General features: G+C 50.4%; 1 protein-coding gene across 8 annotated transcripts in view; it reads left to right on the forward strand.

Annotated features, from left to right (window-relative positions):
• The first annotated feature begins 8,859 nt into the window (after window positions 1-8,859).
• Window positions 8,860-15,598, forward strand: part of Atp11a (ATPase phospholipid transporting 11A) — a 111,532-nt gene continuing 104,793 nt past the window's right edge. For 4 of the 8 annotated variants that reach the window (XR_003842558.1, XM_029532175.1, XM_029532176.1 and 1 more), the window contains exon 1: window positions 8,909-9,198. Coding sequence is in view for 6 of the 8 variants with exons in the window: in XM_029532175.1 (XP_029388035.1) it covers window positions 9,160-9,198 (39 nt within the window). In the remaining 2 variants the exon portion in view is untranslated. Of the gene's footprint in view, window positions 9,199-15,598 lie in introns of all 8 variants that reach the window. The other 4 variants (XR_002381207.1, XM_021218664.1, XM_021218662.1 and 1 more) reach the window with 2 other exon arrangements.

Consider the following 15,598-nt stretch of genomic DNA (forward strand, 5'->3'; position numbering starts at 1 on the left):
CTGATGGACGGCAGCACACCTTGAGGACGTGTCTTCTGGAGTCTGGATATCAGGAAACATTCTGGGACTTGCTGAGATTCATTCACCAGAGTGTCCTGGCCTCCGCCTATGTGGGTTCATTCCCAAGGACCAGCCTGGAAGGACGCACTATACAGCTCCATGGAGGAGGGAGGTCTGTGTGACACTGGGACTAGCCACAGGTCAGTGATTGTTCAGAGGTCACAGGAATGCCACCCTCGGGCAGAGTCATCTATCTTTTCCAGGTGGGAGGCAGATCTGGGAGGAAGCCTCAGGCTGCTGCGATTTGAGCAATAGGCAGTCTTGGAGAGGGAATGGGAGTTACTTGGGAACCCTACACAACGATGGTACAGCAGCCAGATAGAGGGTTCTTGCGCTCCAACAAGAGCACCACTTATAAAAAAATGACTATCTAAGCATCCATACCCTCTGGACACTGTTCAGAGGTGTCATGCAGCTGTGGCCTCTCAGCTTAATGCTGACTGTGTCCATTGAGCCAGGGAAACCGCATCACCCTGATGATCTTTTGGCTTCCAATGCACAGAACCATGGGTCTCTGTGTTCCAACCCTACATGAGCCCATTATGTTGAAAGGGAACCTGCAATGTAGGGTCGTTGGTCCCTTCTTCTGCAAGGCCTTTGAACTGAGACTAGTGCTAACTTACTGTTCTTCCCAGTGTCTTCCCCCAGACTCTGAGCCACTCTTTCAAAGGCTCAAGCCAGGGTAAGAGAAGGCCAGCTCTCTCTCTTCCCAAACACTGTGTTCCCACTCTGATGCTCTATCTCTGCCTTGGCCCAGTTTCTTTTGGAATCACAATCTGAGTACTCCCTGCCCCTAAGCCTCACCCTCTGTCTCTGTGTGCCGTGGCCAGCACAAAGGGCAGGGAAATGAGATCCGCATCAGCACCCAGTGGACGTCAGGGACTCATGGTCAGTTAGGAAAATGGACCTGTGACGTGACACTGCCAAGCTGCTTCGCAGTACGGAGTCCTGTGCATGGGTAAGTAACAGGACCCGGCACTAATGAGAGAACATGAGGTGCTGGACCTGGAGATGAGGCAGATGAGACCAGAGCTTGCCCTCAACAAGGGCAGGAGAAGGGCCATGCTCAGCAAGAACCGTGAGACTGCTTGGGTGTCCACTTGGGCTAGGCCTTGAGCAATGCATTCACTTTTCAGAACAATCTAAGAGCTAGGTGGTGTCACTGTCCCCAACACATGATGGGGCTTGGAATCCTGAGGGATTTGTTGAAGGGCATCCGGTCCCTCTGCCTTGCACCAGAGCCACATTTGTGATTCTCTTCCTTCAGGAAGGATGAACCTGGAGGGGAAGCTTCGGAAAGAGGTTCCAGTCTAGCCCTCTCATGTCCCAGGGCTGAACAGGTGACAGAGACTGACTTCATGTCAGTAGGTCATGGGTCGTGTCAGTAGAGACACCATGTGACTGATGTCTCTCTGAGAGACATGATGTAATTGGAGGCCTGGTCTTAGGAGCCAGTGTGGCTCTGCGTGAGCCCTGCCTTGGGCTTGGGCGTGTTCCAGTGTAAGATTGCGGAATTAGGGGAAATAGACACCCCCTCCCCTGATCGGCCTTGAAATGACAGGTTTGCATGTAAAACTACTGGCTTCCAGACAAGCCTCTGCCGCTGACTTCCTTACCCGCTCTAAGCAATTCAGGTTGAATTCCACCCAACTTGGATGTCGGCATGACCTCACGAGGGTCCCAGGCCTCTTTCCCTGTAATTTCGTGGCAGAACTATTGTCTCCTGCTGGTTTGCCTTTGAGAACCAGCAAAATTCCCCATGGCTGAGAGGAAGGACCAGCCCAGAGCCCATCCACAGATGAGAGGAAAAGAAAATTCAATGCATACTCACAGCGAGTGTCATCAGGTCCAAATGAGACTCTGCTGCCTGGAGAAAGATGGATGGAACCAAACCACAAGAAAGGGCCTTGTGTTCTTTTCTAGGTGGAACCCAAAGGCATTGAAATGGTCAGAAAGATCGGTGATTACTGAGTATTGGGAGTGGGGATGGGTGGGAAAGAGAGGCTGGGTTTGATCTGTGCAGGCTTCATGGCTGCGTAGAATGTCCATACAGAGTCCTATTCTGATATACTATGTTTTATCACAACAGAAAAAAATTATAACACATGAGGTTTGTCTTCTGAAACTGAGGTCAGAATGATAGAACATGAACACACAAAATTATCTCTCTCCTTCTAGGAGAGTAATTGATTTTAATGTGATTAAAAAAAAATTGTGTAACGTTAAACATTTTGATTTCAGAGCCATCAGCACGGCCACACACAACACCGTAAGAGCTGTCACACCTATCTCTGGGACATTCTGCCTTCCCTGCTGAAACGGGCTCACTGAACACCAACTGCTCATTCACCTCAGCTCCTGGCACCCACAGTCTACTCTGCTGCTATGACCTTGGTAGCTCTAGCGACCTGATACTTTTATAAATGAAACCCTATAGCTCTTCTCACTTCATTTGGCCTAATGTCTTTAGTAAGGAGTGTGTGTGTGTCTGTGCATATGTGTGTATGGTGTCTGTGCACATGCTTGTGAGCCTGTGCTTGTGGTAAATGCACATATACATGTGCAAACACCTATCACAAGCTGATGTTAGGTGTCCTCCTCTAGTGTTCTCCACCTTATATTTGGAGACAGGTCCTAACTGAACCTGGATCCCATTAGATTTGCTGGCCAACAGGCCCCCAGGATCTAAGTGCCTCTGTCTCTCCAGTCCTGAAGACACACCCACATATTGTGTTTTTACGCAGGGGCCAGAGATCTGAACTCAGGTCCTCATGCTTATGTGGCCAGCACATTACCGACTGAGTTGCCCTCTTTCCTCCCCTCTTCTCTCATGGCCTTCAACTTGGTAGGGGGCTGACCTTGAACTCCTCAATCCCCTGCCTCCACCTTCTGAGGGTTGAGATTTTAGGGGATGCTGTAACATCTAGCTTCCAATTTCTGAAAACATGTATTCTTAGTGTTTTAATTTTTTTTTATCTTTTTTCAGTTCTCACTCTGTGAGGGAGACTGGCCTTAAATTCTTGATTCTCTTGCCTCAGCCTCCCAAGTGTTAGAAATCTAGGCGTGGGCTGCCGCAGCCGGCACGTTCTGAGCACATTTAGGTCATTTCCAGTTAAAACTGATATAATATTCTTACAAATTACAATAAATGGAAGATATTTTAAGGAAAACATTTTGTCTTCCTATTTATGAGAGTAATGGGGCAAGAGAGACCATTTTCCTTATTTTCTGGAAAGTACCCATAAATAGAACATTCTTTAAAGCCATGTTATCTAATATCCAGACCTTTGCTCAAGCAAAAACACAAATTGCCCCGAATAATGACAAATGGCTAGTGACCGTCCAACCCCTATCTCAGATTGCCTGCCATTTATTTAGTTTGTCCGACAGTAATAAGTTTATATTAAACTTACTGTTCAAAAATAGGTACAACAAATTGCTTTTGTTTACTTTATTGGAAATTTAACACACCACAGAACTTGGTTTTGCTTTTCTTTTTAAGAAAACTGGGATTAAAATCATTGATCCTTTAGAAGCTAAGATAGGGGAGTGTAGAAAAATTAAATTCCTAGCAAACTTTTTATTACATAAAATTTTTTCTCTGAAAAATAAGAGGAAAATAAAATGTTGAGAGGCAAACTAAATCCCAAAAGTCTCACTTTGGGGGCAGGCAGCTACTTGGGTGATCAGAGCCTCTGGAGGCACCAGCACCCTCTGATCCTTGAAGAACCAAAAAAACCCATCATGCAGGGGAGGCAAAACTTCAGAGGCCCATCAAAGAGAATTCCTCAATGGGGCTGTAATCTGCTGATGAGAAGTATAGGGAAAAGTTCTTTAGGGGCCCTAAAGCAGTTCTTGAGCTAGCTTAAGTCCCCTGAATAGCCTTTCTTGGCCACCTCTGTGTCGGAAGTAGCATCCTGTGATTAATAAACATTTCGGAATCTATTGACTTAGCAGACCACCAGCTTTCACCAACCCCCAAAGCTAACATAACATCAGATAGCATCTAATGTTATAGAGAAGGTCTATAGAAAAGCTCTCCCATCTTGCTGTAACCATCTTTCTCATGTACCCACCAATGTGTTTTAAGTTTGCCTGGATTTGTGGCTTTGTTTTGTAAAACTGTAAATCTTCATGTCCAGCTATGGTGTACAGTTTTGGGTGTTTGTTTGTTTGTTTGTTTGAGACAAGTTTCTCTGTGTTGCCCTGGCTGTCCTAGAACTCACTCTGTAGACCAGGCTGGCCTCAAACTCAGAAATCCGCCTGCCTCTGCCTCCCAAGTGCTAGGATTAAAGGCATACACCACCACTGCCCGGCTGGTGTGCACTTTTTTTTTTTGTTTGTTTGGTTTTTCAAGACAGGNTTTCTCTGTATATCCTGGCTGTCCTGGAACTCACTCTGTAGACCAGGCTGGCCTCGAACTCAGAAATCCACCTGCCTCTGTGCTGGGATTAAAGGCGTGTGCCACCACGCCTGGCTGGTGTACACTTTTAATCTCAACACTTGGAAGATTTGGGAGGCAGAGGCAGGTAGATCGTGAATTTGGGGCTAGCCTGGATGTGCTAGGCTTTAAAATTTTATTATTTATTTATTATTTTGTCAATTTGACACAGATCTAAAGGTACCTGGGAAGAGGGACTCTCAACTGAGAAACTGGCCTGTAGGTAAGTCTGTCAGGCATTTTCTTGATTGATGCTTGATGTGGAAGGGCCCAGCCCACGGGACCAGTGCCGCCTCCGGTCGGGCCATACTGTGTGGTACAGAAAAGCAGGCTGAACAAAGCACGAGGAGCAAGCCAGTAAGCGGTGCGGTGCTCTCTGCTTCAGCTCCTGCCTGTAGGTCCCCACCCTGACTTCCCTCAGTGGTGGAGTGTGAGCCGAGAGCTGTAAAAGTATAAACCCTTTCCTCCCCAAGTCAGAGTGCTTAATCATAGCTACAGAAACCCTAACCAAGCTCCTGGGCTATGTGGTGAAATCCTGTCTCGGAATAAATGAGTAAACTCTGGTGTCACCCACAAATACCTCCTAGGTCCATTCCAGGGAAGTGTTGCAGGACCCGCCTGCTAGCATGATCTCAAGGGCATGCTGAGTCTGGGACCTCAGTCCACAGTGTTGTTACACAGTCACAGGAACCCTTGGATGAACTTCTGTGGACCATAAACTTTTCTTTTCGTTGGCAGTGCTTCACGGCCTCCCTTTGTTCTTCCTGCTGAAGCTCGGCGGCTGAAATGGCAGTCTACGTGTAATTTAATCTTTCCACAATTTGTCGAGAACCTGTACATACAAGATCCCCAGCTGTGCCAGAGTGGGAGATCGATGACTACAGCCATCCCCAGCAAAACCTTCCTCACAAACTCAGGGCTCAGCATGCCCTAGCTGCCACCTTTAAAAAGCCCTGGTGGGAAATGCTTGGGACAGAGAGAGCTGTCTTGGGCAAGCATTATTAGACAGACTTCCCCAAGTGACCATCAACTACAAGGGTTAGACAAGCTGCTTTGAGCAAACGAGGTACATGGTCTCACTGGTGCCACGAAACTTTAGTGACGATGGGGGAGAAGCCATTACCTGCAACTAAAGGAGACTGAAAATGTGGATGGGAGGGGGATTAACCAAAGAAAGACGATCCAATAAGAGTTTATTCTGAAGAAGAAGATTCCAGACAAATGGTCTTGTACAGGGCCCAGGAAATAAGATGCCCTACCATCGGACATGGCCTGCTGTCTTGGGGCAGAGCAGCTGTGGTGGCCAGAGGCTCTCATGGAAATATAGCTTACTGGTGTTCCTTGTGGAAGAGGCAGAAGGCATATGATCTCAGTTTCTCCAGAAGAGTGTGGCTGAGGGAACGCTCTGGGGCCTCCGAACTCAGCCTTTAGTGGTTCTGTAGTGTTCATTTTGTCTCTTGAGAAACTGAACCGCTATGTGAAGAAGCCCAGGCTAGCTCACTGAGTTGTAAGAAGCCATCTGAAAAGAATAAACCTGCTCTCCCAGTAACCCCCAGTCCCCACCTCAGGGACACTGCACACGTGACTCGAGCTATGACAACTTGGCAGAACCTCCAAAAGAATATAGTAGCTTACAGATTCCCAGCCAACACCAGCGAGGGCAGAACAACCTGCCAAGTCTCGGAGAACTGGCCAGCGCTGGATCCCGACTGCTTCAATTGCTTGTTACACAGCAATGACTAACAGGTTCACAGAACAAGTTGGAGTTTCTGGTATTTTAACAGTGTCTTAACTTCTTTTTCATGGGTTTAAAGTTAAAGTGCTAACATCTGTTGGTAATGGAAAACCCAGCTCACCTGGTATTGCATTGATTCTTTACCAAGTTTTTGGTTAGGATGGGTTAATGGGTCTATGACATCCTAGGCTCTTCTCACTTCAGTCATGCTCCTGTTCCCTGCAAGCATACATTCCTCTGGCTACCACCTCTGGTCCTCTGGTGTCTGAAAGGAGACTGCAAAGCAGTAGGCAGCACCTCTAGACAACAGCATCCATTCTTAAAAGGGAAACGCGTGCTTTCTTCTTCTTCTTCTTCTTCTTCTTCTTCTTCTTCTTCTTCTTCTTCTTCTTCTTCTTCTTCTTCTTCTTTTGTTTTTTGTTTGCTTTGAATCCTCATTTTCTTTTCTTCTTATTAGATATTTTCTTTATTTACATTTCAAATGTTATTCCCCTTTCCTTGTTTCCCCTCCAAAACCCCCCTATCCCCTACCCCCTTCCCCTGCTCACCAACCTACCCACTCCCATTTCCTGGTCCTGGCATTCCCCTACTCTGGGGCTTAGAACCTTCACAGGAGGACCAAGGGCCTCTCTTTCTATTGATGACCAACTAGGCCATCCTCTGCTACATATGCAGCTGGAGCTATGAGTATTCTATGTGTATTCTTTGGTTGGTGGTTTAGTCCCAGGGAGCTCTGGGGGCACTGGTTAGTTCATATTGCTGTTTCTCCTATGGGGCTGCAAACCATTTCAGCTCCTTGGGTCCTTTCTCTAGCTCCTTCATTGGGGACCCTGTGCTCTGTCCAATGGATGACTGTGAGCATCCACTTCTGTATTTGTCAGGCACTGGCAGAGCCACTCAGGAGACAGCTATAACAGGTTCCTGTCAGCAAGCACTTGTTGGCATCCACAATAGTGTCTGGGTGATCCATCCCATATACAATAAACTCTCGATTGCTTAAGAGCAAGGAAACCCTCCCTAAACAGCCTCCAGCATGTTCCTCTCAGTATTAATTAGCAAGCCACTTGCTAGAATGAATGGTGTCAGCTGGAGGGAGCCAGAGAGTCAGGAGCCCCACAAAAGGTGAAGGCTCAGAGGATGAAGTCACTCACTCCTGTTGCACCACCAGGGAAGTGCTTTGCTCTGTATGAAGAATAAGCCGGACACGGGGGTGGGGGTGGGGGTGGGGGGTAAGGGTGGGGGGGGGCTCACTCCTGTATCCCAACACTTCAGAGGCTGAGGCAGGATGTTTGCATGGAGTTTGAGACCAGTCTAGAATGAAGATTCGGCCTCAAAAATCCAAACAAGGAAAAAAATAGAAAGGAAGGAAGGAAGGAAATGAAACATGCCTCCGAGTAGAACATTCTCTAACGATAGATAGGAAGGCTTTATCCTAAGGCAGGTCTGTGCCAGGAATACCCACTGCAATTGCAATTGCCCACCAGGAGCCTACAGTTTGGCCCAGCAGTATGGGGTCATGGTAGAAAAGAGATACAGCATCACCAGAGACACATGACCAGCCCAGTGAGGCCCACTGAGGCCAGCAGCTAGTCCCCGACATAGAGGCCTGCTGTTCTCAAGAGTCCACACCACAGCTAGGTGTACCAATGAGCGCCGTCTGCCAACTCCACCAGGCTCACAGCAAGTCCAGGAAGGCCGGCAAGAAAACCCTTTGCCCTGAGGCTGGCTGGGTGTCTGTAGATGGTGCTCCGTGGTGAGCACTGGTGTAGAACTTAGGTGGAAAGCAGAGTAGAAGGTCGTGGTCGCTCAGGAGGTCAGTTTAGTCACTGGCACCATAGCAATGTCAGATCTCCTCCACACCCTGTCAGAACGGTCTCAAATACATCCCTAATCCTCAGGTCTGGTGCTCCTGATGGGCCACTGCAGATCCCTCGTCTCTGGTTCTACAGTGATGGGAAGCAAAAGCAAGGGATGTGGAACCAGTAAACATCAGCTAGATTAGGACTGGGCCAGAGGTAAGGAAGGTAGGTAGTTCGTGTGCCACTTCACACCTGGGCAGCAAAGAACCACCTTCCCTGGATGCTAGCCATGGTGATATAGTTGTAAGGTAGAAGAAGCAGGAAGCACTTGACAGGGGGCTGGACCACTAGGTAAACCCCAGGACTGTGGAGGGTCTTCCCAGAGTCCTGGTTTCTGGAAGGCAGGACAGAGACGGGGCCCCAGCAGCAGGTAGAGTCAAGAGAGTCTAGAGAGCTGGATCAGGACTTGTTTGGTTTGGTCTCCAAGGGAGTCAGTCCCAAAAGGGGAGGTGATGTTCGCACCCTGTAGCCACTTGAGGATCCTGTGTCTTCTGTCCACGCCAAGGCTAGAGGTGTGACCCGCAGGCCTAGGGACCCAGGCCCAGGGCACCGCCATCGAGTCCTGGACTCACGGCCAGGCTTCCTTTTTAGAAGAGGAGTGAACGGGGCGGGGATGGACCAGCACCCGACGAGCCACCCGGGGGCGATGACAGCGCCCTCCCGCCCCGCAGGGAGGCGGAAGCAACAGGGCGGCGGCGGCGCGCTAGGGAGTCGCGGCGGCGCGCGCGGGGCCGGGGCGGGGGCTGCGGCGCGCGCATGCTCACACGCGCCCGTGACGCGCGGGGCGCAGCGGGGCAGAGCCGGCTCCAGAGGCGCGGCGGCCGCGGGAGGAGCAGGCGCGGAGCATCGAGCGCAGGCCGCGCCGGCCCGACGGGAGCTGCGCCGGGCGCGGGCCGCCTCCTCCGAGCCGCCTGCGCGCGGGCCGAGACCCTTGGCCGCCGCCGGCGGGGCATGAGCGCGGAGGGGCCGCGGCCGCCCCCCGCGCCGCCCAGGCCGTGACCGGGCGGGGGGCGGCTGCGCTAGCGCCCGCAGCCCAGGGGCTCGCGGAGCCGGGAGCGATAATCATGGACTGCAGCCTATTGAGGACGCTCGTGCGCAGATACGTGAGTGGCGCTCTGTGATGGGGCCGGGGTCGGGGTTCAGGCCCGGAACGTCCCGCCGACGGGTCCCCGCCGCGTTCCACCTGCGCTCGGCCAGGCCCACCCGGAAGGCAGTTGCCGCTGGGTCGATCCCGGAGTCCAGGGACATCCATCCTTAGGGGGGTTGCGCTCAGCCACAGCGGGGCGGGCCCGCGCGGGGACCGGGACCGGCTGGGACATGTGTACGGGGCTGCGGGGAAGCGGGGAGCCTCCACCGGGGAGTCAGAAGTGAAGTTTGCCATCTCTGAAAGTAGCCAGCCAGGTCCGAGTGCGCAGTTCCCGGCTCCCCCGGATCTCACCAGGGGAGACCGGGGAGGTAGGTGGCAGCCATCAGTCGGAACGGAGCAAAGTGGGTGTGTGTACACAAAAGAGAGAATCTGCCCCGGGACAGCTTGTCTTCCCTAAGCTGGACACAAGGACCTATTGTCCGGCAGCTGGCGCCGGGTGGTCACAGGTTTGAGGAGCGCGTGCCGAGTGCGGGCTGGGTACGGAGGGGACCAGAGCCTGCTCTCTCTGGCTTCTCTGAGCCAGAGACACTTGGCCTTGGATGTGGGTTTTTCTGAAGGGGAATTTACCCGGTTTTTTTCCCCTTGTTTTTCTGGTTAATTTCCTTCCAACTTTGGTCTTCCAGTAAGCAGAAAATGCGACTAGGAATCCGCAGCCCTCCCCACCCCCCCATCCCCGTGGGAAGCTAAAGGAGGAGGGGTGGTCTTCTTGGTCCCTGTAGACACTCTTCCGTAGACCTGCCAGCTTCCCGGGGCCACAGGACTCATTTCCGTCCCTGGTGCAGTCTTTTACTTCCACAGTGACCGTAGGCAAGCCTTCAGCTATTTTATATTTCCTTAATCTAGGTAAAATTTCAAGTTAGTTTCTTTTTGCCGTGCTAGTCTACTTTCGAAGTGGTAATTTTCTCTCAAATCTGGGCTGCAGCTATTCCTTAACGAACTTTGCCACTCTTTAGTTATTTGATAATGCATCTGGAATGTAAGTTATGGAATGTTATTCTTTCTGCTCATCTCTGCCACAGGCCTGTACACAGCTACCTTTACCTATGATTTTAAACTCGAGTGGAAGCCATGAAATTAATTTGACTTTTCCCCCCGAGACAGTCATGGTTTGTTTTCTTATTATGTGGTTATCTTCCAAGATGTGAGGTTAAATTGTATTTTCTTTTGTAAGAAGAGAAAAAGAGATCGGCTATTCTTATCTCCTGGTTTATGCAGCTTATTCTACAGAAATGAGCCTCTCCGTAGCCTGCTACCTTTCACACAGTCAGAATTCCTGAGAGCAATAAAAGCACCACAGCCCCCTCTGAGGCCATAGGTTGCTAAAGAAGGAGTCGTCAGCCCTTGGACAAGAACACTGTCATAGGTATTTTGTCCTGGGTCAGTTCCTGGCAGCGAACACAAGCAGGTAAATGAAAGAGAGAGCTCTGTCTTAGAGGCCAGTCTGCCCCACACTACACGTTGGTCACATAGCTGTGTGCACAGTGCATGTGCTCATGTAGTCGCCGAAGTTCCAGATATAATCTAAGTCATACCGTGCATCGTAGATGTTTTAAGGAGCCCATGTAGAGCCAGTGACACTTCTTAGGTATGTAAAGTGAGGAGTGTGGGTCTAGTCGGTGACCCTCTAGGAAGACCTACCTGCTGCGGAGCCTCCCGGCAGAGGCTAGAGGAGGCCTTCCATTTGCAGCCGTGGACCTGGTGAACCTGGTGGGCCTGGCTCCTAGGGTTGCCCTGCTGTGGTGTCCTTGTCACTGTGCCTTGCAGTTGTTGTGAAGATTGAGTGTCTTGGTGTAGAAAAGGGGTAAGGATGGGGCCTGGGTCCCCAGAGAGGCTGAACAAGTTCACCAGCACAGGCTGCAAAGGTTCCCTGGGGGGTAGGGGGAAGTTCAGGAACCCTTCAAAAACTTTTATTTATTTATTTATTTATTTATTTATTTATTTATTTATTTATTTATTTGAGAGAATTTCCCTAAGTGTGGTTCTGGTTGGTCTGACTCTCACTATGCAGTCTAGGCCAGTCCTGATATCAGAGCTCTGCATGCCTCTGACTTCCCAGTGCTAGGATGAAATGCATTGGCTACCTGACCCCAAGCCCTTTTAAAAAGGGGTGGGGGTTGGTTTGCTCCCTACAGGGCTTTCCTGGGAGGGGGGGGGAATGATTTGTATACTTGAGAAAGATAAAATCACAGAAAGTGAGGCGTGGGGCACTGCTGCTGGCTGAGGTGGAACAGTTGCAGAGGAGACTTAGCGGCATCTTCCCGGGCCAGGCTCCTCACGAAGGCCCTCTCTTTTGCCTCCTGCTTCATGCTGAAGGGCTTTGATTTCCCCTCAAGTCCCTGTAGGTCCAGAGCTTCGTTTTGTCATGTCTGAGTGACGTGTTTCTGTGATGGGGCCTGGATTTCGTTTATTAGGTTTTATGGCTTGTCAGAGCCTCTGCCTTCTAAAATCTGCTTTGCAGGCAGCACACATTGTCTAAGCCTGAGGCGTCCCTCCCCTTACCTTCTTTCTCTCTTGGTGACAATTGGCCATTGAACCTAGGACTTCTACATGCTAGGCAAGTGCTCTACCTCTGAATTATATCCCTAGGTCATTTGAGTTCCTGCTTTGAGACAGGCTCTCCCTAAGTTGCTCAGGCTGGCCTTGAACTCTCTTTGTATCCAGGTGGGTCTTAAGTGTGTGGTCTTCCCTCTTCTCCTTCAACAGTGGCTGGAATGGCAGGCTGTGCCTCCCTGTTCAGCTCATTCAGACTTCTTTTTTATTCTATTTTATGTGAATGGCTTCTTTGCCTACACATATGTAAACACGCCATGTTCATGGTTGATGCCTGCAGAGGTCAGAGAGATCACCTGGGACTGGAGTCACAGACCATGTGTGCTCCCATGGGCGTGCTGGGAATCAAACCCCTGGAAGAGCAGCCTGTTAACGGCGGGCCAGCTCTCCAGTCTCACATTTATTTGTATTAGAAAAAGACACTTTTGACTTCTGAGGACTTGAAGCATTTACTTTATACTTCTTCAAAAGTTTAGAAGAGTATAAGCATGCACATTTCTCCTCCTTCTCCTCCTCCTCCTCCTCTTCCTCCTCTTCCTCTTCTTCTTCCTCCTACTTCCTCTTCTTCATCTTCCTCTCCTTCCTCTTCTCTTCCTCTTTTCCTTCCCCATCCTCTTCTCCTGGCTTCTTCTCATCATCCTTCTTCTTTTTGGATAGGGTTTTACTATGTAATTCTGGCTATCCTAGAACTCAGTGCATAGATCAGTCTGGCCTCAAATTCACAGAGATCTGCCTGGCTCTGTCTCCCACGTGCTGGGTTAAAGGCGTGTGCCACCACGCCTGGCCTCTTCATTTTTTTTTTTTAACCAGGTGGTTTGTGTTATGGGTGTCGGGGTTCAGTGTGAGTTTGCCAGTTTTAAGAGACTTACCTCACTGGGCTTCCTGCTCCTAATCCAGCTCTGGGGATCCAGAGCTTCCTGTTCAGCCTCCAGAGTCCATATTCTGGGATACAAACTGAAAGCACTTAACCACCAAGGGCTCCGGTGTTTGAAATAAGTGATTCCTTAGGCATAAAACCCCCAAGCTAATGGATGGTCTGTGTCCAACACAGTGGAAGCAGGCTATAGGATGAACTTGTAAAATTGATAATTAACACACATTTAACAAGGCAGCAGCTAGACAAGTTTGTCCAGCGCCTGCCTGCCTTCAGAGGCTGGTGTGTTGTGATTAGACATTTCTGAGCAATCACTCCAGCTGTATATTTAACCTTTAGGTTAAATGTTAAAGGTTGACTAAATCATGTTACTCCTTGCACTGAAGCTTTCCCACTGCCCTGTGGAGCCCTACTGAACATCTGCTCGTCAGGACAAGCAATCCTCGGATGCTTTCATTCCATGCCAGAGCCTGGATTTAATAACCCAGGGGAAAGAGACTTGTAGCATTACGGCCAGTTAGGTTTCCAGAAATGAGAACACTGTCCTCAGTTTACAGTTAGCTGAGCTGGTGTGGCTCTGTTATCAGGCGTAGTGCCTCCCTGCCTGGGATCCTGCTGGAGGATGCACTCCCAGCGGCACACACAAACTGCTGTGGGCGCCTGCACCCTCTGCTTGACACCGACAGGCTGGGTGCAAGATTCCAATGTCTCAGACTTACACATGTTCTTGTAACCGAGTCAAATGCAGGTAAGAGTGCTATTTATTTGTAACACAAATCAATAGAAAGCCATTTTTACAGCACTGGAAATGTGACAAGATTGAGTAGGTACTATTTTTGCCTGGCTGGGATGCTGATGGCTAAGGAACTCAGGGTGGATGCAGAGCTCTGGAGGTTAGGCCTCTGTCTCTTGGGTCCTCACTCACCTTTGTTTCTGCTGCCACCCAGGTGGGTACCTGGGGCTGCTGGTTAGCTTCTTCAGACTGCCTCCTGGTCTGTAAAGCATGGACTGTGGATGCTGCCCACTCCCGGGGGCCCACAATGTTTAGGACACAGTCCCTCCACGTGGTTGATGCACCTTGAGTGGGGCACCTCGTTTTGGATACCATGTGCTGTCTTGCTTCTCAGCAGACCTGCACTCCCTCTTCATGGGGCAGGTGAAAACCTGCCTGGATGTTTGAAAACGAAGCAGACAGCATACCATACCCCTGTGCACAGCCCACAACTCTGCTGTTTCTGTCCTGGCCTCCTCCCTGGTATGGGACAACAGTTCCCATTCTGATGGAGGCCGGTTCTATAGTTTGTACTCTGGATCCCACACCAACCCTGTTCCTGTTTGGGTGACATCATCTACCCCATGGCGTATAGTCAATGTCCTCATTGCTCATTCATGGCTTACCAAATGGAGCTGACCAGACAGACTCTCCTCCCTCCTACCCTGTCTTATCCCACTCTCGGGGTGGGGGAGGTGTTCGCCCTAGCATCTTCTTGACCTTGGTGGTATCCCTCACACCTGACTAAAGCATCTTCACACTTGATGTCAGAGATGGAGATCCCCAATTTTGGGTAGCCACCTCGGGATGGAGAAGCAAACTGAACACAAGCTTACTGGGAGGATGTGATCTCCTTGTGGCATCACAGATAACAGCTGAAAGAAAAAGATGTACTTTTAGCTTATGGTTTCAGACCATGAAAACAAGGTCCACTGGACATCATGGTGGGATTACATGAAGATCAAAGGTCTTGCTTCTTGGTAGTAGCCAGGAAAGAAGTGAGAGAGGAGAGAGACAGAAGTGGGGAGAGGAAATGACCTAGAGATGGAAGCAGGCATCCCAGAGACAAGGCACGTCTTTGTCTTTCCAGGGCATAATCCCAGCCACCTATTTTTTCGAGTACCTTCCAGTGACCCCGTGTATTTATGAATTCATTACCATATTAATCTGCTGATCAGGTCAGAGCCTTCATAGTCCAGTTGCCTCCCATGACTGACGGGCAGCTGGGGGCCACGCCATGATGAGCCTTTTGCAGGGGGATGCTTTGTATCCAGACCATACCAGTGGTTTAGCAGGCCCCATGGGGCAACATCCCGAGGGCTGAGGGGCTGACTGGGTCTGGGCTGGGTAGTGTGTCAGTGGAGAAAAAGGGCAGTGTGAAGGCTGTGGGGCGGGGCTGTGGGGGTGGGGCTATGGGGGCCTGAGTGTCTGATGTCTGGTGCCCACCTGTTGCTTGCCTATCACCCTTAGGTGCCTTGTGAACCCGTCTCCCCTTGCTAGGACCCTGGCCCCAGCACTGATGCCTCCTGTCTCTGTTGCTCCCTTATCTTGGGAGGAGATAACCTCCCTTTGTGTGCCAGGGATCCTGTGTGTGCCAGGGATCCTGTGCCCGTGTACAGCTGCTCTGTGACCTCTCTGATGGCTGACGCTCACCCTCGTCTTGGCTGTAGTTGGAGGAAGTGCTGCAGGGCAGTTCTGAAGGGAGCATTACCAGGCTCTGGAGCGGTTAACAAGTCTTTAAATCTTGTTCAGCAGTATCGCTGACGTCTAGGTTCTCTGTCCTTAGCTCATTGTATACAGTCCCAGGAGTGTGGGACAGACTGGACTCTGAAGGCTTCTGGCCCTTCAGCCGAGTTCCTAAGCGCTCTGCCTTCCCAGGCTCCTGCCACCCCACTGACTACCCGACTGAGCCCTTGGGGCTTGATTCCAGTTTTCTTCTGTTCTTTCATTGGACCTCAGGGCCTGGGGGACAGCAGTCTCTCAGAACCTGGTTTCAGGAACAAAGCTCTGAAGGTCTCCACGGAGTTGAAATTGTTAATTCTCAAGAGTTAACTCTGAAGCCGGGCTTGGTGGCGCATGCCTTTAATCCCAGCACTGGGGAGGCAGAGGCAGGCGGATTTCTGAGTTCGAGGCCAGCCTGGTCTACAGAGTGAGTTCCAG

Source organism: Mus pahari, chromosome 19 (assembly GCF_900095145.1).
Source record: "Mus pahari chromosome 19, PAHARI_EIJ_v1.1, whole genome shotgun sequence".
Lineage (NCBI taxonomy): Eukaryota > Metazoa > Chordata > Mammalia > Rodentia > Muridae > Mus > Mus pahari.